We start from the raw sequence: 24,008 nt of genomic DNA, 5'->3' as shown, positions 1-24,008 counted from the left end.
TGCAGCTGTCTGTAGTTAATAGGGAAACAAGTGTTTTGCGTTTTCTATAATCACATATCATGGAAGGCAATGCATATAGAATGCATCCACGTGGCTGAACAACTGTAAGAAAAGTCCCATGCCAAGAAGAGATTATACCACATATATATGTATCTTGAGAAGGTAACTGGGAAGATAGGAGGTACCAGGAAGACTCACTGGCCTAGTGATCTTACTAGATCATAACTTGAGACAGAAAGAAGACAGTGCCAGGTGAATCGAAAGAATATGAGATGAATATTTTCAGTCAAGGATTAACCACCCTTTGCTGTTTATGACAATAATGGAAGAGGCTGCAAAGGAGTGCAGAGAGGGAGCCGCTTGGGAGTTACCATGTAAAGGTGTCGTGTTATTAACAGCAAAAATTTAACAATAATGAAGTGCAAGTGAAAAGAAAGCACAGGAAAAAGTAGAGACATGTAAGTGGACATTGTCGGAAAGGTATGGGGATGGACAGTAATATGTACCGAATATAACAGACGGTGTCACAAGGGATGCCCAGAATTGCAAAATTTACATGGAGTTTGAGATTTTCAATTTCTGAAATATGGGAACATATTATAAAATTCAGGCAGAAGGTAAGCGCTGGGGACTATAAGGTCATTCAGTGCTGAAAGGGAAACTGAGAGTAAAATGGTTTTAAAGGCCTAACAGAGGGAAACCTCGCAACTGCACTATGAAACAACTGTTAGGAGTGGTGGAAAGTAAGAGGGAAGAGAGAGAATATGATCGGAGGTACAGTAAAAGAAATGAAAGGGAATTTCAACAGAGGCACAAAGGAATAAAATGGGTTGCAGCTACGGACCGAAGGGACGTTGCAAATAACCTTCAGTAATGCCTAGAGTATACCGCGCGAGGTGCAGATGAGAAGAGAGGGAAATGGAGTACCATGTTACAGGAAGGGAGATCTTTGTAAAGGTACAACATTTATGGTACCTTGACTGTGAGGCAGGTATCTGAGGGTGGTGAGATGAAGAGTAGCAGCAGCCAAAATTAAGCGGACGATGTTACTAGACTACTGGCACAAGTAAATATCCCATTAATGAACGTATCAAAGATTTATGAGTACGGGACATCTGCACAGACAAAGAAAATGAAGGTTTCCTAAAGGTGTAATGGTGTAAAGGTGAGGAAAGATCATATTACGAACGAGGAATGAGATCTCAAAGACATAATTCTGACTAGGAGGAAGTTCTCGTAAATCATGGGAAAAGGGCATAGACGCAGACCCAAACTACTGTAAATATGTAGTCAAGCGGAAAGCGCACAAGACATAAGAGTGTCAAGAACTCTTTTCTCGCCTCATCCTTTGGGGGAAAAATTAACGTTTCTATGTTAACTGTGTTATTTGTAGCTGTTCACACAAAACCAAAGTTTAAAATACCTGCAGTTTAAAATATTGTGATGTTAGTTAGCAATAATAGTTTGCAAAAGAAAATAATAAAAAAATTAATCTCCACGAAACAAAATGCAGACTGCATAGTATAATCATCTTCAGAATTCTGTCAGTATGTGGTCGTTAAGATCTATTTCAATCACTGCAGACTGCACACAGGTGGTATGTCATGGTAACAAGAGCTTAAAGTTGCACAGGAAATCTGGTCTTATAACAAATTCAGACATTACTTCAAACAAGGGGATTACATGTGAGAGTGACTTGTTTTCCAAGCTCACCGTGCTTGATCCTTCTCGATCAACTAAACCTGATTAGCCACACTAATTCCAGCATTTTCTCCCTCATATTTTATGTTTGCAGTGACATTTCATTGTTCCAAGGTTATAGGATTGATATCGTCGACTGTCATTTACAGGAATCTTTTTACCTTGCAAGTATTCTAAAGCTTGTCACTACATACCCTCGCCAAGCATATCAGACGTTTTCCTCCACAAAGTAAACATCATGTGTCCGTTTTCTCACTTTGATGCCTTATTTGACCACAAGAAGATATCTGAGTGCCTTCTTAGTGTCAGTTTCTCCAAGCAATGAATCTGTAATACCTACAGCGGCCAATAATTCATCATGACAGTACTCCAGCAAGAGTAACAAGTAACACTTAAGGAGGTATTTGCTTGAAATACGAAACTGGTATGTGTGATGTACATAAATAAGATGCATATAAATATCTAATAATCCCGGTTTCGTATATCATCTGTGATAAGGTTACTGTAAGTTTAATATATAGGTATGTGTAATTGAAACACGCCCTTTCATTTGTGCTAAGACAAGTACCAACGATTTTCCAACGTTACAGGTGCAAATATGTTTAAAAAAATACAGAGCGATGAAATAATGTTCAAAATAATACCCACCCCAGATACAAAAGGAAAAACGACCCTTACAGAAGCCTCACAAGAGGTAAGATCACTATCCTCGACATCTCAAGAACTGCATATATTCTGGGCCATTGTTTGTATTACAGACCAGGTAAGTTACACAAATTATGACAATCTGATTAGAACATTCGTTATTCGAACAGCAACACATAACTGACTGTTAAATTTATTTCCGATTCATGGAAAAATGTTATCTACTCGAACTCCTACTCTTATTTGCTATTTCACTATTTACTCGAGCTCGTCCAATAACATGCTGTCAGTCATAATATATTTTTGGCATTGTGCCATTTGGGTGCTTCCATAAGGAAACCAGACGTCATGGACTTCAATCACGATAATTAAGAATATCATAACCGAGCTAAGGAAATCCAAATAGTTTCATCTTCCATTAGCACGAATGAATCTGTAACTAAAAATATACAGTTTCTCACTACGTTTATGCTAATACATTTACCTTTATGGAAACTTTATAGGAATCATAGACATATGCGATTCATGATTATCTGTCATCTAACCTTAATTCACTTGGAAAAAATGTTTTATGCATAATAAAGTTACATTTCTGTTAAACTCTTCTCGTCTTCAGTATGAAGAGCAGCCATGTGATGATATCCCAGAAAAGCTTCAAGAACTCAGTTATACACACACTCGTTTTACCGCCGCCCGCCCACCCCCCGCCAAATAATTATCTTTGGTCTACGCAGCCAACATTAGGGGTACATAAAAACCCATCTACAGAAGTCACATAAAATCGGGAAGATCTGTGCAAACGTACTTACTTACAATTGTCATTTATAAGTGAATGTACATATAGTATAGTCATTATGTGTGGTCATTACCTACACACAAATATTGGGTTTTATTCATACATTACATTGTGCACCACTACATAAGAGTAGAAAGATATTTTGATTTTTACAGCGCACAATTCACTAATATGCATTTAATTATAGCTGTACGTTGCAGTGGTTATCATCGTAATTCCTGAAATATAAACCTTAAAAAGTATTACTCAGGTTCCCACAACAGGACATCAATGTACCGACATCGGTCACTCTACACTATTTACGTAGGATTCTGAAGGGCAGAGGTTCAATAGAAGCACCTATCTATTTATGATAATGCCACATTGTACTCTTAATCCTATGCGCAGGAATTCGCATGGGTGAACTGCTACTTAGCCCCTGTTTCATGAGATGTGGCATAGTGTGAAGTTAACTCCTTGGGATTATGTACGGCAATCATGTCATTCCGCAAGGATTACCGACTCTCAGTGCCGTGGATTCCGCTCTACAGCGATGACATTTAGACTGGCCTATGTGATAGGATTACGGAGTGTCCACCGTTCTCGGTGCAAAGGATTTGAAAGGAGAGCAACAGAACATAAAACTGTCGTTTGGGAAATTAAAGAGGTGGCGTTTCTCAAACCATTTCCACTCCATAGAATTTTGCAGGACACCGACGTCATTTGGACCTTGTATAAGAATTTATAATGAAGTCATGTGAGGCAGACATTATTCCCCGAGCACCTTGCGCGCTCTCTCTCTCTCTCTCTCTCTCTCTCTCTCTCTCCATTCATCAGATTACTCCGTAAATCAGAAAATATCGTTAAATGAATTTAAGACGGCTTTACTGAGATGACGTCAATGTGTTACAACTCCTACGGACCAACTAAGGATATTACGGGAGAAAGAGAACAGCAAAGTGAAGTTGTATAATAACATACTAATAATAATGAACATAGGCACCTCAACAAGAGTTGAATATTCTCATACTTAAACAGCTATTAATAAAAATTCCTAAAGTAGGTTTCGTTTCAGCTCCTAAAATAACTCGACTGTCGAAAATAGCGCTTTTTGACGAACGACTTCGTAGTGGATGTGTACCGCTTTGAAGCACTTAGCACAGCCTTCTCTGGAGATAAAGGATGTTAACCAATGAACATAAACGTTAGAAACTTTATTTCAAACTCTTTCCCTTCAACTTAAGCAGTCTGGGAAACCTTATCTTAATCCTATGAACGATCGACCTGAATCAAAAGCACTTTTCAATCTGTTCTAACTTCTATGTATGACAAACTTGGTTAGAAACTTTCCAGTTGATTCTAACCCCTATGAATGAACGACTTCAACAACATTCCCTGTTACGGAACAAGTCAGACCGGAGAAGAAAGATAAACACAATTACTTAAAATCATCAGTTCCATATAGAACGCAATTCAGCAGCTGCCCTCGCGAACAAAACGATTCATTATATCATTTTAATGAAAATCAAAATGTTAGACAGTTAATATATCCTGACACAATTACACCCACACTTCTGGAAGTTAAAGATCATATAACTTAAGGGTATCATGCTAATAAATACAAAACACAATTATTATTCTTCTACACATTCCCAGGGCTTGTTCACGATCCAGAAATATCTCTATAAAAGTATTTCATGCACTGATACGAAACCTCTTTTTTGATTTATCGCACATGCATGCGATGATAAGACTCATTTGAATTAAGAGAGAGAGAGAGAGAGAGAGAGAGAGAGAGATGGAGAGAGATGGTGTATAAAAAGTGTCGAGTAGGAGGGAAGTCGTACAGGCAAAGCGAACTCAGCCACCTGTGGGCGGTGCTGACGTCATGGAACGTGAGGGAAACATGGGAGGGGATATGGGGGGGGGTTCGTCACTTATTGGTGCTGGAGTAGAAGGGGAATGGAAGGGGGCATGCCAACGGAGAGCAGGAAAGGAGGAGAGGGGAAGGGATGGGGAAGGGAGAAGTGGCGGGGATACGCAGGTAATCGTAATCTGCCTTTCCTTCACTTCTACCTCCTCCTCCTCCTCCTTCTTCTGCTCGCTACTCCTTTCTTTCTTTTCTTTAATCCATTTTCCCCTCGGCCCCACCCTCTCCCCATCCCCCGTTCTTTTCTCCATCAACTTTCATTTTAAATTCTGATTCGTGCCGAGACTAAAGTGCTTCAGGAAGGTAAGACGAATGGTCACAGTTGCGGGGAAAGAGACAGACAAACCACGCGAGGCATCCTGATGAAAGGAGAGCCGCATTCACGCTGCTTAAAACCTTCATCGATGGATTTCATGTTTACAAAGGAAGGTCCTGACACAGGAGGCTAAAGGATCCGAAATTTCTGCAGAGAAAGACGAAGTCTAATGTATTCTTGGGGTGTATTTCCAAATTTTAGGAAAATGGAGGAGAAGAAGAAGAAGAAGAAGAAGAAGAAGAAGAAGAAGAAGAAGAAGAAGAAGAAGAAGAAGAAGAAGAAGAAGAAGAAGAAGTAGAAGAATGAGTGAGATAATGTCAAATGTATCCATAAATATCAGCACAGAAGAGAGACAGAAAGCCAACTCGTACCGAAATTTAGCAGAGAGAGAGAGAGAGAGAGAGAGAGAGAGAGAGAGAGAGAGAGAGCTGTGCTTTGGGGGACTACAATAGATACTTTCCAACACAAAACTGTAGATCAGAGGCACACGAATGTATCATGAACTCAGATCAAAATATCTTCAGCCACAGACAAACAGCGTTAATCACTTCTAGCATCTAAATGAACAAAGGTGACGGTTCGTCAAACTAGCGCAAGCACAAGAATAAAAGAAAATATATAAGTGATTCAGCAGACAGGAATAAAGCAGAACTTTATATCCGTATAACACAATAGAGAGAGCATTATTCATACTGCTGGCCCTTCATGCTCGCTCTCTCTCTCTCTCTCTCTCTCTCTCTCTCTCTCTCTCTCTCTCTCTCTCTCTCTCATTTACACTCGGCCGCCCACATGCGAGCATATCACATGCGTAAACGTTGCTAGATACATATATGACCCTAGTAGCAGAAAGACAGAGAAAGACAGAGAGAGCGAGAGACGATAATTTACAGGAAGAAGGAAGAATCAGTCTCCTCTGTTCTCTACTATTTTTAAATATAATTTTTATTTTATTTATATATCTCTATTTAATTTTAGAATTGCTGTTAAGACTCTTCACGTATAAGAATCGTTGAGCCCCACAGTTTATATATTTTTTCAGTTTACCTAAAACTCTCTGGTTAAAAGTTAAGTATATCTTAGTTTAACCAGACCACCGAGCTGATTAACAGCTCTCCTAGGGCTGGCCCGAAGGATTAGATTTATTTTACGTGGCTAAGAACCAACTGGTTACCTAGCAACGGGACCTACAGCTTACTGTGGGATCCGAACCACATTATGACGAGAAATGAATTTCCATCACCAGAAATAAATTCATCTAATTCTTCATTAGCCGGTAGGAGAGTCGAACTCTGGTTAAAGGATGATGCAAACGTATATAAGGGCAAAACACAATTAAATAATGTAATCCGAACAATAAAATCAACAAAAAGCAAGTTTGCTAAAACGAGCAGGGAACAAAATCCCATTCCTAAGAACATGACAGCGATGAGATCTGAAGCTCGGTGTTGGATAACCAGGTTGAAAGGGCGGCTATGAAAAAAAAAGATCAAAATACATAATCACGTATTCCCTTTGATCCCTCTTCCATCGCATTCAGTTCCAGAATGGCGAATTTCCTGATTTTTCTGTATTTCCAGAATCAATTCACATGTTTCTTGTCAGGCAGCGAATCTCTTTATCAATTACGGGGTCAAATCCTTTAGCATCATTTTAGTGTCTGACCTGGACTTTTATGCAGTCATGCTCCTACCGGTCTTTAAATGACCAAAAAATAAATAAATAATATATAAATAAATAAATAAAAAATAAAAATAAAAGTAATTAATAAGAATATATGTTATGGCACAAACCAAACGCAAAATATTTTTGTATTCCAAAACCTTTGTAAACATCATCTTTCAATAGAAATAATAGTAATGATCATTTCATAAGATAATTACAAATGGAAATCCTGATGAATTTACTTTCTATTTGTAAATTCAAAATCCAAAGCTGGTATGACTTATGTACCTTGGACAGAATACGGTGACACTAATGGCATTATAAAGGCTAAATATAAGTAAAGATCACTACAGAATTCAGCTTTAAATTTTCCTTTGACTTTTAGTGTTGAACGTGTTTAAACTTCACGAAAATATGAAGTGCATCTGTATGGCTCCTTATTATATATACATTATATATACTGTATATACAGTATGTACTATATATATATATATATATATATATATATATATATATATATATATATATATATATATATATATATATATATATATAATATTTATATATATATAATTTAATATACTGTATAATACACTGTATATACATTTTTTTAAATAAAACATGCCTACATACAAACACCATAAGTATAAAAAATCAAATTAATAAACAAATATCACTAAAACCTTTTCCAGAACAAGCAATTGAACTCCACCACTATACATTACATAGCTAAGGTAAATAATTAATCGCGACGCTTCACTGAATAGTCGTACAGTACTTTTCTAGATCTTGGTACTTACTATAGCCGTCAGCACCGACACTTATCAAAATATCATCAGCACTTCATCTATATTCTCTTGATAGATTACTACTCTACGTAATGTGCTTCTGGGTAGACAGACATAGCTCAATCTTATATGGTCATGAAGATGAAAAGGTAAAAGATAAACTATGAAAACTAAGAGGTAATAAATGGGCAATAACGGGACAAAACTAATGGCTTTAGACGGTCGATGAAGGTTTATATTCTAAAGCCTTAGTATACATAAGGTGTCTCCTAAAAGAATAAGATCACAAAAGATTGAAAAGGCAGACTTTTACAGCGAAACCCTTTCACATTTCTTCAGATTCCGTTTCAAAGGACCGGACAGGAGAGCCATATTCCTGTTGAAGACATATTTAGTTTGGGCACGGGACACCCCCGCAACCTAATCTCCATCATCCAGTATACTGGTTTATTTCACTATGAAGAGCTGATTGTTTTCCATTCTGAAGGTGAAAGTTTAGTAAATAAGAGATTAAATAATTCTACCGATAAAAATATTATAACCAAGTACTGATAAACGTCTAAAATTAGAATTCATGATGCGACATCCAGCACTGACTGGTACTATTTTCCTGTGAAAGTAAGGATTATGGGGAAACACCATTCTTCTGCTTCCCTTTTTAGCTCTCACGAAACAAAACTGTAGCCTTGAGAGTATTTGCATACCCCACCTGATATAACTCTGCTGAGATACAATAGCTAAAATAGAAAAAATCTAACCTAAATCAATTAAGAGTGCCTCTCTGACGCTTTTGTGGCACAGTCTGTTCTATTCTGAAAAGGGTCTCTTTGTGCATGAACGTTTTCCTCTCTCTCTCTCTCTCTCTCTCTCTCTCTCTCTCTCTCTCTCTCTCTCTCTCTCTCTCATAAACGTCAAGTCATACTCGTCATTTCATTAAAGAGATCAGTGGCCAATAATAGAGTAAATGTCACTCGTCTCAAAAGGAGAGGGAAAAATACTGCGATTTTATTTTTATTTCATGTCATTAAAACACATAAAATACACTTTTTAGTTAATTCCTCTTTACCCCAAATATGAAACATCTTCCGCTTACAAAACTTGTGTAAGTTATATTTTGAATTTATTTCGATTCTACCTTGCTTTTAACAATTATCAGCAATATTTCTGGTAACACAAATGCTTTAGAAATGTTTAATAATTCCTGCTTTGTTACTCTATTTTCAGCGCTAAACTTTATACAATAATGGACTTGCAAGCTTCCCTTAGCGGGAGTCCACTTTTATATCCAAGTAAAAATGGTCGTTTTTAAGGTAAAATGAAACTACATAGTTAGGATGTGTGTGTATGTGCCCATGCGTTAGTAAATGCAAGCATACCCTGGAAAAGGTTTATATTAAACGATAAGATCCTCAACTCAGTGTTGCTGAAAGCCCGTCCTACCGACTAATCAGAGGGCGCGTTCGTGTCCTGATAGCCAGTTAAACTCTACAAGAGTTGGACAGCATGTGGGAAACGTCTGCCTTGCTCCGAGTGGAATAGGACGGATGATAATATTTAGGGTAAACCGATGTCAGTAGCACCGGTATAGGAAGATTAGGTCTGTCTGGAAAGACTGACATGAAAGGCAGTTCCATACTCTTTTCTACTTCTTGCCATAAAAAAAATGACGGAAATCCTGGGGGCTTACCCACCTCTTGAAAGTCATGGAAAATGGGAGACAGAAGAGAATTCCAAGCTTTTGCAGTGGAGGGAGAAAAAAATTCACCAAACTGAGTGGCCACCTTTTGAGACAAGCTGAAAAAGTTCATATTTCCAAGAGATTAGAGTGCTGGATTTCAAAATTAGTAAAAAATATCACAAGGCTCAAGATACAGTTCATTCGTAAATGCACTAAGGAACAGATAAGAATTAGCTGATAAATTAAAGTCGAAGAATGCGACCTTTTTAAAAGGAGAGCAAGATGCTCATCAATTGGAATTGGGGAGAAGAAGAGAGTTGCTGTTGCTGACGAGGAACAATAATTTTTAAGGTAGGAGGCGAGACCAAAATACCAGACTTCTTCATTATTCTTCTTCCTTAATGATTATAGTATAGCAATTCCAAGTTAACAAAGAGGAGGCAGCATTTGCTCCAGGAGATACAAATGGCTTATGTACTTGCTCTGTCCAACTGTTAGCAGGAAACTTTAACGGAGGAAGGGATATACGCATCAAGTCCTCTTTAACGTGTGGAGAGGCAACAGTGGAAGTAACGGGAAAAAAGTGACCGCAAGTCCCGAGATACAAGAAGTTTGTGTAATCCAAAGTACTGAAAGATCAAAATTACAGAATAAATGCTCATGACGACCAAGAATAGGAGTTAGGTGTCGAACAATGTTTTAATTTCACTAAAAACATGAAAAAACGAGAGCCTCATACTGTCCCAATTGTTTACAACTCGATGCGGTACCCAATGCAGTTTATTTACAATGAAATTCACTAAATCTATGATACACAATGCAGTTTATCAGTTTATTTACAATGAAAGTCACTAAATCTATGAAAGCACAGATGAAACCAGTGGCAATAGTGAGCAGCTGACGAAAGAAACAAAGAAAGATGTGGTGAACATCCGCAATGTCAGAAAATTTCGAAGGATGAAAAAGAACTCTCGGCACAGAGCATCATAGATGAGACTCAGAGATCCAGAGGCCCGAATATGCATATGGGTAAATCAGTGTTACTATTAGCGCGTACTCTAACTCTGGACGTAAGAAATGTGGTCTAACAGGATTGGTGATATAACAGACGAACCTGCATATTGCGAAGGTGTTACTTAAAAGTCTGTGGATGTGACCCGACGAATTTCAGATAAATAGTACGTGAAAACGGACGCAGCGCGACTGCACATTGCAAGCAGTACTTCCACCACGGTATAACAAGTAAACAATCAATGATTTCAAATCATAGCTGCAAAAACGCAAGCACTCCCGAAGCACATGTACATACACACACATATATGAAATAGAAATACTAGCGGATGATTCTCCCCGCTCATGGAAAAAGTCTCTCTTGCTGGAGAAAACCGAGAGATAACAAAGAAGCCTCAACTCCAGTGTTGTACGATTGTGCGCCAACAACCAAAACTGGAAAATTTCTGGATAGTCGGTGCTTCTGCTGAAGTTCCAGACGTCCAAAATCTCCCAACTCTAGCACGAATGCATCAAGTCTGCGAGGATGCAAATCCTTTCTAAAAAAAAAAATGTAAGTCGTGACTACCATTTTTCATTATACTGTACTTTGCGTACCACGAATAGACTTTACGTACCACGCTCAACATCAAATCACTTTTCTTTCAGTGGAAGCCAACTCCGGGGGAGGGACTTCATACATCTACCTGGAACACCATTATGACTCTTCAGGCAAGATGAATAAAGAGCCTCAAAACGTCCCACAACTGTCAGTGACGGACTGAATCATATTTTAAGGAGACATCATTACAAGTACATCTTTAAGGCCAACCTGAAGTTACTACACATGCTGAGTACAAATCATGTTTCCCACGATCAGCTTTAAAACAAGCTGCAGTAGCTCTCTCGTTTGAATAACTGATAAATGGCTGGAGTCGCTTTACTTGCAACTAATTTATAGCTTAATCATGAATGGCATTCTCTAAGAGATAGGATATACCTACAGTTAACCAAGACACAATGCACAGAGGGTAGAGAATTATAAAAGTAATCAACTGCAAACTCTGAAATGACACAACATCAAAACTAGTCAAAATTGGCCTTTCTTAGTAAGAGAACAATATCTTCTGACGTAAACAACTTATAACCAATTCTAATTCTGCGGAATTTCGCAAAGGACAGTCTGTATATTCACAATTTCACGCTGTATGGCTTATCAAGTTATCATTTCTGAGAAGCGATACTGACAAATGTAGAGAATTAACACATTCTTCTTTTGTTCTATTGAGCCCCCACACACACTACCCGGCAAGAAACTTGGACTTCGAAGTTTTGTCCTACTCACTTGTTCCCCGTAATTTTACTTGTGGAGATATCAGGCTTATGACTTACACTTGATCTTTGTAATAATTTACCGCTTGTTAGCATAGCATACCCTTGCCCGTTCTTCTCTCTCAAAAGTAGTTAAATGAATTTATATGAATGACCCACAATGATCTTTTAATGTGTCAGTCAAATTCATTATTTTCATATCTCAATCATCATTTAAAAAATCTAATCCTCATTTTAAAAATTCTTCACCTACATTCCTTATTCAAGATACGATCTTCTGGCTTTCCAAAAATTGGCTTTTTCACAACCATGCTTGAAGTTACTTGAAAATAATGAGTCAATGATACAGATTTAACCATGTCAGCAACACAAGCAGGTGGGATATAATTATTAAACAATAATGTATACACAAATTCATTCAGGAAAGGAATACCAGTAAACAACAGAATACATCCAAAAGAAATTTTGATACGTCATTGCGTAAATTTGAATTCCAGAAATATCCAGCATAAGAAAAAATCTCTAGAAGACAGTCTAATGAAATTACACTGGACGGCAAAAAATGAATTAATTTCCTTTAGACACGCCATTCCTATCTCAAGAAACGCTGTGACAAACAAATGAACTTTTCTGCAATATGCCTTACTTGATCGTGTAGGTCAAGAAAACCGCAGAAATAACAAGACCCCCAAAACTTTGACTATGAGCCTGTCTGACAAAGCACTGGCTCTGCTGCCACCATAAATATGATGTGTTAGAAAATGCCGGTAACGGCGGGAATTTATAGCAGTAAACACCTATTCAACTGCCGTAAAAATGGGCTTCACAATTCAATTTCGATACACATTTATACCTACCCTTTCTTTTTCTGATGAAATGACGTATCTGATGTGCATTTGTCAATGATGATACACGGCAAAGATATATATATATATATATATATATATACAAATATATATATATATATATATATGCATATACATATACAGAGTATATTAATATTAGACAGACACCACCCTCGTAATCCGGCAATTTTCACATATAGAACGTACCGGAAGAATTAAAATTAAGTCCCAAGTAATGTTCTGCATATTTCCTGTTCTTTAGGAAAACAACTCCTGAGACATGATTCTTTTCTTGCCGCACCCTTCAATAAAAAACAAGATTTTTGTCACGCTTTTACCAACTACCTTCCTCTCATTTACTCCGGCCGGCCGTCTACCTGTCTGGATCACCCTCGCCCACATTATGACCAGCAGCAAGTTTTATTACTTTACCTCAGAGTTTTATTTTCATTCTGTTCCCAACACCCACAAATTCATTACTGAAGAAATGATAAAGACAAACGACGTAACGCAAGGGAGTGGAGCGTAATGTGTAATCGACCACAACGCGTATGTATATAAATATCAGCGATTCTGCCCCAATATAGACTGTGCACAGACGTATAAAATACAATGATTTCATAGATGTATAAGGAGAGAGAGAGAGAGAGAGAGAGAGAGAGAGAGAGAGAGAGAGAGAGAGAGAGCAGGATGGTTGGTCAAATTGTACAATTGACGTCAGAGTCTAAAGCTGCACTCTAGTATCCGACAAAGGGTTGAGGGACCGAGGGGCGATGGAGGTGAGGGGAGGGGTCCCCTGTGACCGGGGAGAGGCAGAGAGAGAGAGAGAGAGAGAGAGAGAGAGAGAGAGAGAGAGAGAGAGAGAATAATCAGTTTCGTAATAGATACAGCACAAGAAGATGAGAAAGAATAAGACGGGAATGTTTTGGAAGTTGTGAAGAACGATATAATTTTGTGCCCAGACAGTGAAACATGAAAAATGAAGCACAAAAATCTTGGGTCTTTAACAAGCGTGAAAATGTGATTCATCTGAAGAAACATAAGATGCGTCTGTTCGAATCAGAGAGGTTTTCTTCCCGGAAAGTTTAAGACAGTGGCAGAAAAAAATGATAGAAAAAATAACCGACGATTACTTTTGATCCTCTGTACGCCGGAACTTTAAATGAGATTATGGACAAACCGTAAATTGCCTTTGAAAAGGAGAGTCGTGGCGCACGAAACTGAAGAAAAGTTTCCTCTTTTCTTTTTGCTCAGTGTATGCTATGTGGATAAAGACAAAAGAATGACAGAGAAAGAAAGCCAGAGAATAAAATGATGCCACTTTTTAGTCCGTGCGATACCCTACTGGATGAATAAACATAGGAAGCTGATAAACTAAGGAAATTATATTGTTATAATACGAGAGAGAGAGAGAGAGAGAGAGAGAGAGAGAGAGAGAGAGAGAGAGAGAGAGAGTGTGAGTTGCATGTTGTATCGCTAAGCTCCACGAACCGAAATCCTTCAAAATTCATTTCCATTTGTGAAGACTTTAGTTTAAAATTGTATTTAGCATTCGATCATCGATGATCCCTTGCCGTCAAGTCTATATGGAGTGCCTGGCTATGTGTCAGACCTGTACAGTGTTTCTGATTCATTCCCAAAGTTGACTTCCATAAGAATTAGTCCTTATTAAAACGTGTTGCTGTCAGTTTCTCGTGGAAAATATCCCTAAAACGTATTAATATCACGAAAGCTCATTTCTTCAATATTTAAGCGGCATGTTATTACGCCAGATACTGTGTACAAAATGCATAAGGGTTGACGTCAATGAATGAGTAAAAATGGACCCACCACTTATACGTGCACACACAGTCTCACGCACACACACACACACACACACACACACACACACACACACACACACATATATATATATATATATATATATATATATACATATATATATATATATATATATATATATATATATATATATATATATGTTATATTATATACTAGTCTTCGATAAACTATATTTTTAAGATTTTGAGATTCTTTTAGATGCAGTATGCCATTTATTTTTGTGCTTTTGTTTTTCTTGTTTTATCAGTGGTTTTTTATTACTAAAAAAAGTTCTTTCTTCGTGCCTAATACAAATTCTGGACATTACATTTTAATTATTCGATTTTCAACATACAAACGGATTACGTTTATCAACCTTGAACAACATTACGACCAAATTTTGGCAAAACTTAAAGATCTCTATCATTTTCTGCAGTCCTCTTTTTCTTTTTCGTAAATCATACAATTGTCTGTGTGTAAAATACCCTAATTGCAGTGGTAAAAGACAGCGAGAACAAGAAAGCGAAAAACGTGACACGGAAACTTATAAAAATGTAAAAAAAAAAAAACTCGCTGCTTGCATTAAAATGATTAAAGCTATACAAATTTCTGAGCTTGAGTAAATGTGTGTTTACTATAAAGAGAAAATAAACTTAATTGCTTTTCAGAGTCATTTTCTAAATTTTGACTCTTCTGGTAAGTCTGACATTGTCTAGAGTGGGAAGCTCATTAACGACTATATTTTTCCTTATCGCCTTTTCCCTGTAGTGTACAGTACAAGTCTGATCTGGTTAGTTATGACTGTCTCAAAATGTTCATCTTTACTGCCCAAGAAAACTTAGGATGGACAGCAGATTTGCCGCACCAGAGTCTTCCTCCATTAAGTTCCCCTTCAGAGACCATGCTTCACTATTTAGAAATAAATTCAGCAGTCCACTTCTGGCTTTCAAGGCTATCTTTAAATAGAGACACGGCATTAATATAATTAGAGGTGCCTTACCGACTTTGCAATGGTTAATATATCATTACCCAAAAAGTTACAAGCACTTTAAATGTGTCGAATTGCGTAACGAACTTAAATAGCGCTCTTAACATCACTACGATTAAAAATTTTCCTCACACGCAGCACCGTCTCTTACGTAAATTACGCTTTGTTACGCAATTGGTCGGAACAATAATTATTTCTATGGAAAGGAAAGGAATCGGGTTTCGTAAATACAATTACTCTTTGGAAGTTGGTGCAAATTTCGACACCTTAATCAATTTTTGATGGCACTGTGTCTGGAGAACATCCTCTAATTTGTAGGTAATATCCTTCACTCTCCCTCGCATTTCAAAAACTCTTTCCACCCGGCTGATTGTTTTAACAATCTGAGCAATTAAGTTTCCTGACTTTTTCAATTTCAGGGGTGATCTTCACCTTGAATATCTACCACAGATGTCACTGTTTCTTACTTGTTCAGTAATTTTACAGAAGAGTGGGCGACAGCAAGAGGACGTGATTTCAAGGCTTTATTACAAAAGCAAACCGAGAGAAAAACATCCAAATATAGTCATCACTGAACAGCAAAGATTCAAATGCACAGAAACCTGACCTCTTAACATTACTAGCGCGAGTGATGAAAATCGAATCTATCATTAAGTATGACTTCCAACGAGCCACAAGATATGAAATTTACAACGATATAAATAAATGTAACGTATCAAAAGATATGGAAAGAATAACTGACGGATGATAATAAATAAGTGCAAATAAAAGCAAGAAGCGGTACACAGTGATTAGTGGTACAGATATACCAGCACTAAAATACTGGAAACAATATTCAAACAAAAATCTTCAAAAGAAGATCTATGTAACAAACGGGGCCACCTTAGCTAAATAAAACTAAATTTAAGCCCAAAACTTGTGAACTGGGAAGCCTCGGGATCGAAGCTCTTGTATAAAGCTAATAGCAGTATGAATCTGTATTCACAAAATACTTATAATGTACACAGCCTGGGCCATTATTTGAGCTATCGTAACAATAGTGGAATCGTAACAACCTTTACACAGAAGAGCAACTCCAGCTACCATTACGCTTCTTATGTTCCACAATATCAAGATAAAATTACACGCATAAGCCATAACAACTGGTTACAGACAATACCGAGATTGCAAAAATAACTTGACAGTGCTTTTATGATGATATGTAAAGGACGAGGATGTAGGTTACTGGACCATGACAAAGATACAGCATAAGTTAAAGTCTCAAAAACCTCAGTAAATAAAGTTACTGATCAATCTGGGTGCCATTTCTTAAAGCTCACATTGACTTAAAACGTTGTCAAATTCAACCAGAGGTAAATCATTTAAAAGTTAGACTCTTGCGGAAGACTCTTCTTCCGCAAAAACCCTCGAAATTCTTACTCTTCTTGCTGAAACAGCCAGTTTACAAATAGGATTGGTTCAAATTACAAGCTGCTTTACGGTTAGATTAACTGATCGCCATCTTCCAAAAATTTAACAGGTCTGTGGCAAATAAAACAATGAAACAGCACTGATAAAAAGTTTACAGGAATAATGTACTACGATTACAACACCATCACAGAGAGAATGACAAATGAATGAACGTGTCCTTGTAAGGTTTCTCTCTCTCATGCCGAGCCAAGCCATCCTAAACAAAACAAATTTGTGACTGCAACCGGGGTTAGACTGGAAGAAGGAGTGGGGAAAACAATGTAAGTAGTTTTAAGTTAAGTGTTTTTTTACTACTGTTTTTCAAGATATTAAGATATCACTAATGATAGTATCTATTGACATGCTTAAGAGGCTATTAAGGTCTGGGTTTCTATCTGGATTAGAAACCCTATTATACCAGACTGAAACATAATGATACTTCTCTAGTGTTAAATTATGAACTGCAAACTTTAAGGATTTGACGGGACACATGTCTGGCTGGAGGAACCCACCCTGACAACGATATGCCACGAATAATCTTCCTCTATTTGGTATACAGCCACTGTCAAGCAGTGTCATGATATATCTGTTAGGATGACTGCTAAGTGTATGAGACCAGGGTGCAGCTTATGACAGAGTACTTGCAGGTTACAATGTATTTTATAACTGATGTATAATCATTACATGTATATTCATCAATAAATATTTCACTTGACTCAGATGCGCAGATCAGGGGTTCTGATGCTTAATAATCTCAAAATAATAATTTTTGATGAGGGTTTTGAAGGAATGGTCATACTAAGTTAAAAAAAAGAAAATGAAAAATGCAGAGAACGGACAGAGGGAGAAAAATCTGCAACAACCCAAGAATTTACGGGGACTGTTATGTGATACTATAATTATTTGTCAATGGTCAAGTGTGATAACGTACTAATAAAAGATGAGAATTCATTGACTTTCAATATATTACGCTGGCTGAGGCACTTGCATGACAGTGACGAGAACAGCAACTTTTCAAAGTAGAAAATAACCACACCTCTACACTCGCTTGAATCTTATAATGTTGTCGCCATCTGCTTTCACACAGTTACCACAATATATGGCAAAGAAAAGGGTAGTGCTACATCTGATAAAAGGTACCAGATAACATTAGACGGGTTGTAACTGGTAACTAACATGTCAGTTTCCGGGACTCTCATAGGTACGGCAAAATGAGGTTGTTTAACGTCACAGTGTGCACATTACTAATGTCACTGAAGGATATATTCTCCTGCATAAATCAAGGAAACCAAGAAGTATTTAACGCTCCGCAAAAATATGTGCTGGTCTCTTGGTGGACCTAAACAAATCCTTGTTTTTTCACAGCTGCTTGGGCAAACTAGCGTGAGTTTATGAGGTGGATATCAAGAGCACTGAGCCATTCTTATGACATTACAGAACCAGGAAAAGTTAAGTATACCTTAGTTTAACCAGACCATTGAGCTGATTGACGGCTCTCCTAGGGCTGGCCCGAAGGATTAGACTTATTTTACGTGGCTAAGAACCAACTGGTTACCTAGCAACGGGACCTACAGCTTATTTTGGAATCCGAACCACATTATACCGAGAAATGAATTTCTACCACCAGAAATAAATTCCTCTAATTCTTCGTTGGCCGGTCGGAGACTCGAACTCGTGCCTAGCAGAGTGCTAGCCGAGAACTCTACCGACTCGTCCAACGAGGAACTTAAGGAGACTACGAAGGCTGACATCCATGAAGCGTTCAGCTGCGTGACTTACGATGGTCTTCCTTTTAAGCGTAAGATGAGAGAACGCTTAATTAACAGACTCTAGAAAGGATATGGTAGTTCTTCAATAATTCTTGAAGATATAAAGATAACAAATTTTCAAAGTAATGTGAACATTTCTTCACAAAGGATACACAGGAGTTGCCCCCATTAACCTGGTGGGTGATAACAGAATGTTATCTCGTTAAAGACTAAGCTCTTTGAAGTCGACGTGTATCTAACTCAAATTCATGACTTTCAATAATCAGTCAAACTTTCAAAATTAAGTCTATACCCACTGACAACAAACTGGATTGAAAAGTGCAGATGGACAATATCTCTCTTTAATTATCAAAACTCCCTTAGATATTACAAAAAACAAATATTTTAGCATGAGTTTTGAAGTAAACCTTGTGTTGGAGCTCGAATAATAAGAAATCAAAGAAACAAAACAGTCATTCTTTGGAAGTGGGTAATGAGTGGCAGTGAATCTCAAAACTTTACCCATAGAAGTACTTGTAATATATATATATATATATATATATATATATATATATATATATATATATATATATATATATATATATAATCTAATAAAGGAGTCCATAAAAACGCCAAAATGTAGAAAGTTAGTGCTATATTTCAGAGAACAACTGTCTCCCTCTACAGGCAAATAATTACACCAAGAGATCCAGAGGTCAGCCGCTATGTCACCCCAGTTGACAATTTCTCCTTAATCTTCTTAATCGCTGGTTGGAAGAAGATTTTATCTCTAATATCTGAGTCCCAAGCTCCTTTTGAGAGGTTCATCGTATTTCTTTGTTTAATCAATGCTGATTCTACCATCTGGCTTTTGAACCGACAACTGCTGCTATAAATTATACGTAACAAATTCCAGTTTATTCTGTGATAATGGTTATTTATGTGGTTAAAAGTAGCTGAGCTCTGTTGGCTATACCTTACTGAACGCTATGTTGTATTAATCTCTGGGAGAGTGATTTACCTGTAAAACCGACTTTGTATACTCCTGTGTCTTTGGGGACTGGCATTTGTTGGACGATAATCAGAGATTTGGCTAAGGTATTTGGGTAAGTAAAAGCAAAAGAGTTAGAGTTTCCAAGTGTCTGTGTCAACGTCTTAATCCTGTCCAAGTGTGGGATTTTGATTCTATTGTTGGGTATCTCTCTAGCCTTGTTTTGAGGGGGACGGTAGATGATTATGTTAGCCTCATGGATCGCTTTCTAAATTACATGGTCAGGGTACTTTAAAGATGACAGCTGCTTACGGATTAGTTCAATTTCCTATTCCAGGAAATTAGGGGAGCAAATCCGTAAGGCTCTTAAAAATAAATTGTTGGCTATGCCAATCTTGATAGAAATGCCATGATAACTAAAATAGTGAATGCATGAAAGTGACAATGTTGGTGTTCTGTATACGGTAAATTTGTATTCTGTTGTGCCTCTGATTATTAAAACATCAAGAAAAGGAATTTTGTTGTCTGTTTCCCATTCAACTTTAAATGTGATGCTGTGTACTAATGCACTGAATTTTGAAAGAAATTCGTTGAAACTGCCCCACCTATTATCCCAAAATATTAAGGTATCCACACTTTGGCGTTTTTATGGGTTCCTTTTTATTAGATGGAACTCTGTTCTAACAGAAAATATGTCATATATATATGTGTGTGTGTATATATATATATATATATATATATATATATATATATATATATATATATATATATATATATATATGCGTGTGTGTGTGTGTGTGTGTGTTTTCCAAGTCCATGGACGAAGATGCCGGATTAAGTTTGTATCAAAGTGACATTATCAAATTTCCATTGACAGCAGCTAACAAAATGTAACCATGGCTATCATTCTCCAATGGAAAATGAAAAACAATTACCACAATATAATACCCACACAGTGGTAATATGTTTCCTCTTTTAAGGGCATAACCTCACCCTACAAAGTGGCAATGAAGTTACATACTTTGCTAATTATAGAATATTCCCATTGCTACACATGGGTTGTTTCACACTTGTGTCCCGATATCAATATCTTTACGCCAAAGATGTTTGTGGTGATTTCAAGCAAGTGTAATTATGCAGTAACTATGTACAGCAATGGTTTGAATTTTTTTTATTCATCAAAATATAGGGTTAATCACATTGTAACATCGATGCTAATTCTTACAAAGGACATCCAGAGCACCTATACTGGAGGTTTAACGTGACAAAAGACAAATCAGATCCCAAGAGCGCAACTTACCTTTTCAGTGATATGAATATTTTTATAAGGTATCTTGAAAGTATCTCCATGACACTCTTTACTTGACAGAAAATTATTGCCACAATTCTTATATTTTTTTATTACCTGAGTCCTAAAATATGAAATAACTACTAATGCATCACACTACTTTGTTATAAGTTACATTTGAGCAATATAACTATCAAAGCTAATAATGTGAAATGAAAAGTACACGACACTAAAAAAATTGTCCGTGAAATATCAACCACATAGAGCAACAACATAAGCTGTTCTGTATTAATTACAATGAGGCATTCAAAGTTTTAGTAACCCTTGAGCATCCTGAGAAGCAAAACTTATGGTGAAATGAAATGCAGCCAAAATGAAGGATTAACTTATCATTTGCATCTTTAAATACATAAAACATACCCTCTTCCGTCAAATTTTTTTCCAAAATAAACTGTGGGCACTGTTAGACAGAAGCAAGTAAAAAAAAAAAAAAAAAGGTGAGTTAAAGTGTGCAAGCAACCTTCTAGAAGTAAATAACTTACTTGCGAAAATTTTTGGCATGTCAAGTAAGATGGAAGTTGCCAGGCAAGCAACAGGGTTGGCAATTGAATAGCCAGCGTTCCATCTGAGGCAACTTGTCTCCCCTTCCCTCCCTTCCCCCATTACTGGCAAGCTACTTATTACATGTTTGACCTTCTCAGCTGGCGGTCATACATTGCCATGAACAGGTGATTGTCACTTTACTTCACACACTGAAATGGCACTTCCATAAAATACTGTTACCAGTCGCTTGCCTTCACAAAATGACAGCCAGCAACTACCACGTTTGACTTCACCTTGTATAAATGAGCTTTTACGGTTACTGAGAATATCTCTTCAATTATCTTCACGTGACCCTAAGTTACGTCGTGTAATGTAACTTTAAATTCATCCGAGGTATATGAATGGTGCTGTAGTACCGTTTCCCGCCTCCCTTCACAACACAGTAAATACACGTAGAATGATTTGGCACACTCTCACAACATCTCACCGTAAATTAATGCTCTTTTTTCCACTATTCGTCCATTTATTTCCATGATTACGTGCACCCTATCTTTCACGGTATGTCACTATCGAATCTGCAATTTTAGTTGCAAGTTCTCCATATTTAAGCCATGTTTCAAGTGATTTGGGGCCCCATATTCTAATTTTTCCTTGACAATTGCTTCCTCCCTCTAATAATAATTCTTGCAAAACAAATTTAACTTCGACTTTGATTATCAACCCTCCTGTACACAAGTGGAGGTTACTTAAAGATCATCTTCCTATTTCTCTCTCCTCAAATCAGAATCAGTTAGTCTTATTCTCAAGAAGCCTGAGTCAGATGAATCCTTTTACCACAGCACAGAATTTTTGTTAACAATTTATGTTGACCCACCCAAAGAAATTAAAATGCACTGTCATGATACGCTTGTCTTAGCTTGGCTTTAAAGAAAGCAAAGCATGTAATAAAAAGACAATTTTAATGACGAAATCAGAGCACTTATCAACTGCATAAACCTATTAATTTCATATTAAAGTATTACGACTTGGAGAGATTTCTAGTCCTCAAAGTTTCTTCCCATTCATTCTGATGAACAAATATGTCAGCTATGAAGCTTGTATTTCATAAGATTGCTTAAATTTTTTACAAAGCCAACATACAAAATATGTAAAAACAAATTCGGTATAAGTGGCTGAAATGTCATGAAACCATACACCAGATATCAAATGGTTGCCAGGTGCAGGAACAATGAGCCAAAGATGTACCGTGTCTCATACTGCAAAGAGTTGCATGCATGAGTGTAGAAACTACCTAAAATAACCCAGTAAGGAGTGGGCACGTTCATGCTGCGAGAAAAATTGGATGAAATAACATTCTGATACTGCCATCTTAATAGCTAGGATTCCATTCTTCCTTTTATTCTGAGAGACAGTCAAAGGAGTTAACACAGAGAATGAAATAAATTTTCAGCACTTATTTTTTTCTTTAGTAACTGCGTCTCATTCTGTTCTAGGGTTATCATTTAAAATCGTCTTTTCATCAAGGAACCAAGTCCTCAAATAACGAAGCACTACTCAAAAACTTTCATAGTTCTTCACATATATCATAAAAGCCGGCTCTCGAAAAAAAAACAATTGTTAGCAATAAATATACTACAATATCTACTACATAGTATAGCTATCCAATCTAAACAAAATAAAAATGGCAGTGATTACTACCCTATGAGTGAAAAAAATCAGCATTTACTCTACCTTGGAAACACAAGTGCAGTCATATCTAGATGTCTAAGACAACCATCAGCACTATTTCTGTTTATATTTATTCTAACCTGAAGACATGAAGTAAGGTATTCTGAAACGGCCGGAGAGGACTCGATCCCGAAGTGCTGGAAGAGTGGGACCGTCAAAGGGAAGCGCTCCACACACCAAGACGTACAGAACAACGCCCAGGCTCTGCAGGGGAACAACAAAGATATTCTGGTTCAATTCTCTGTACAGCGTTTTTTGAAGTCTTGGTGTCACGAAGAAATAACTAGGAATACATCAATTTTCTTGTTTGCTGCAAGAAAGCTCATAAGACTCACGAAGAAATAACAAGGAATACATAAATTTTCTTGTTTACGACAAGAAAGCTCAAAGAGAATTTAAATGGCCTGGCAAAATTTGAGGTTGCACATTTTAGAAACTGCTTCTGACAATCCACATTAAAAGTGAGCCTTGGGATGGTAATGACATTTGTTATTATCTATCCGCGACGAGCAACACCAGTTTCAGTAACCATAAATCAACCAAACTTGGACGTAGATGATTTATGCATGAAAAATGTTTTATTAAAGATTCTTGATTTTTTATTACTTAAAACGGTTTTATTCCAAATTATCTTTTCATTTCTGTCAAGCTTCACTTTTAATGGGATGTTGTCTCTTTTGCAAATATTTCCTGTTACTCATACCTTTGATTGTAACCTGCTAATAGAGCCAGTAAGACAGTCGATTTAGATGTTAAGTAGTATATCTCTACCAAAGGAATACGTAGCTTT

General features: G+C 37.0%; 1 protein-coding gene across 4 annotated transcripts in view; it reads right to left on the bottom strand.

Moving 5' to 3' along the window:
- LOC136829337 (serine/threonine-protein kinase SIK2-like) overlaps positions 1-24,008 on the bottom strand; it is a 151,456-nt gene that overhangs the window by 14,550 nt on the left and 112,898 nt on the right. For all 4 annotated transcript variants that reach the window (XM_067087743.1, XM_067087741.1, XM_067087744.1 and 1 more), the window contains one exon: positions 23,299-23,422. In XM_067087743.1, coding sequence (XP_066943844.1) covers positions 23,299-23,422 — 124 coding nt within the window. The remainder of the gene's footprint in view (positions 1-23,298; positions 23,423-24,008) is intronic.

This window comes from Macrobrachium rosenbergii, chromosome 44 (genome assembly GCF_040412425.1).
Source record: "Macrobrachium rosenbergii isolate ZJJX-2024 chromosome 44, ASM4041242v1, whole genome shotgun sequence".
Classification (NCBI taxonomy): Eukaryota; Metazoa; Arthropoda; class Malacostraca; order Decapoda; family Palaemonidae; genus Macrobrachium; species Macrobrachium rosenbergii.
This window is presented reverse-complemented; position numbering and strand designations above follow the sequence as displayed.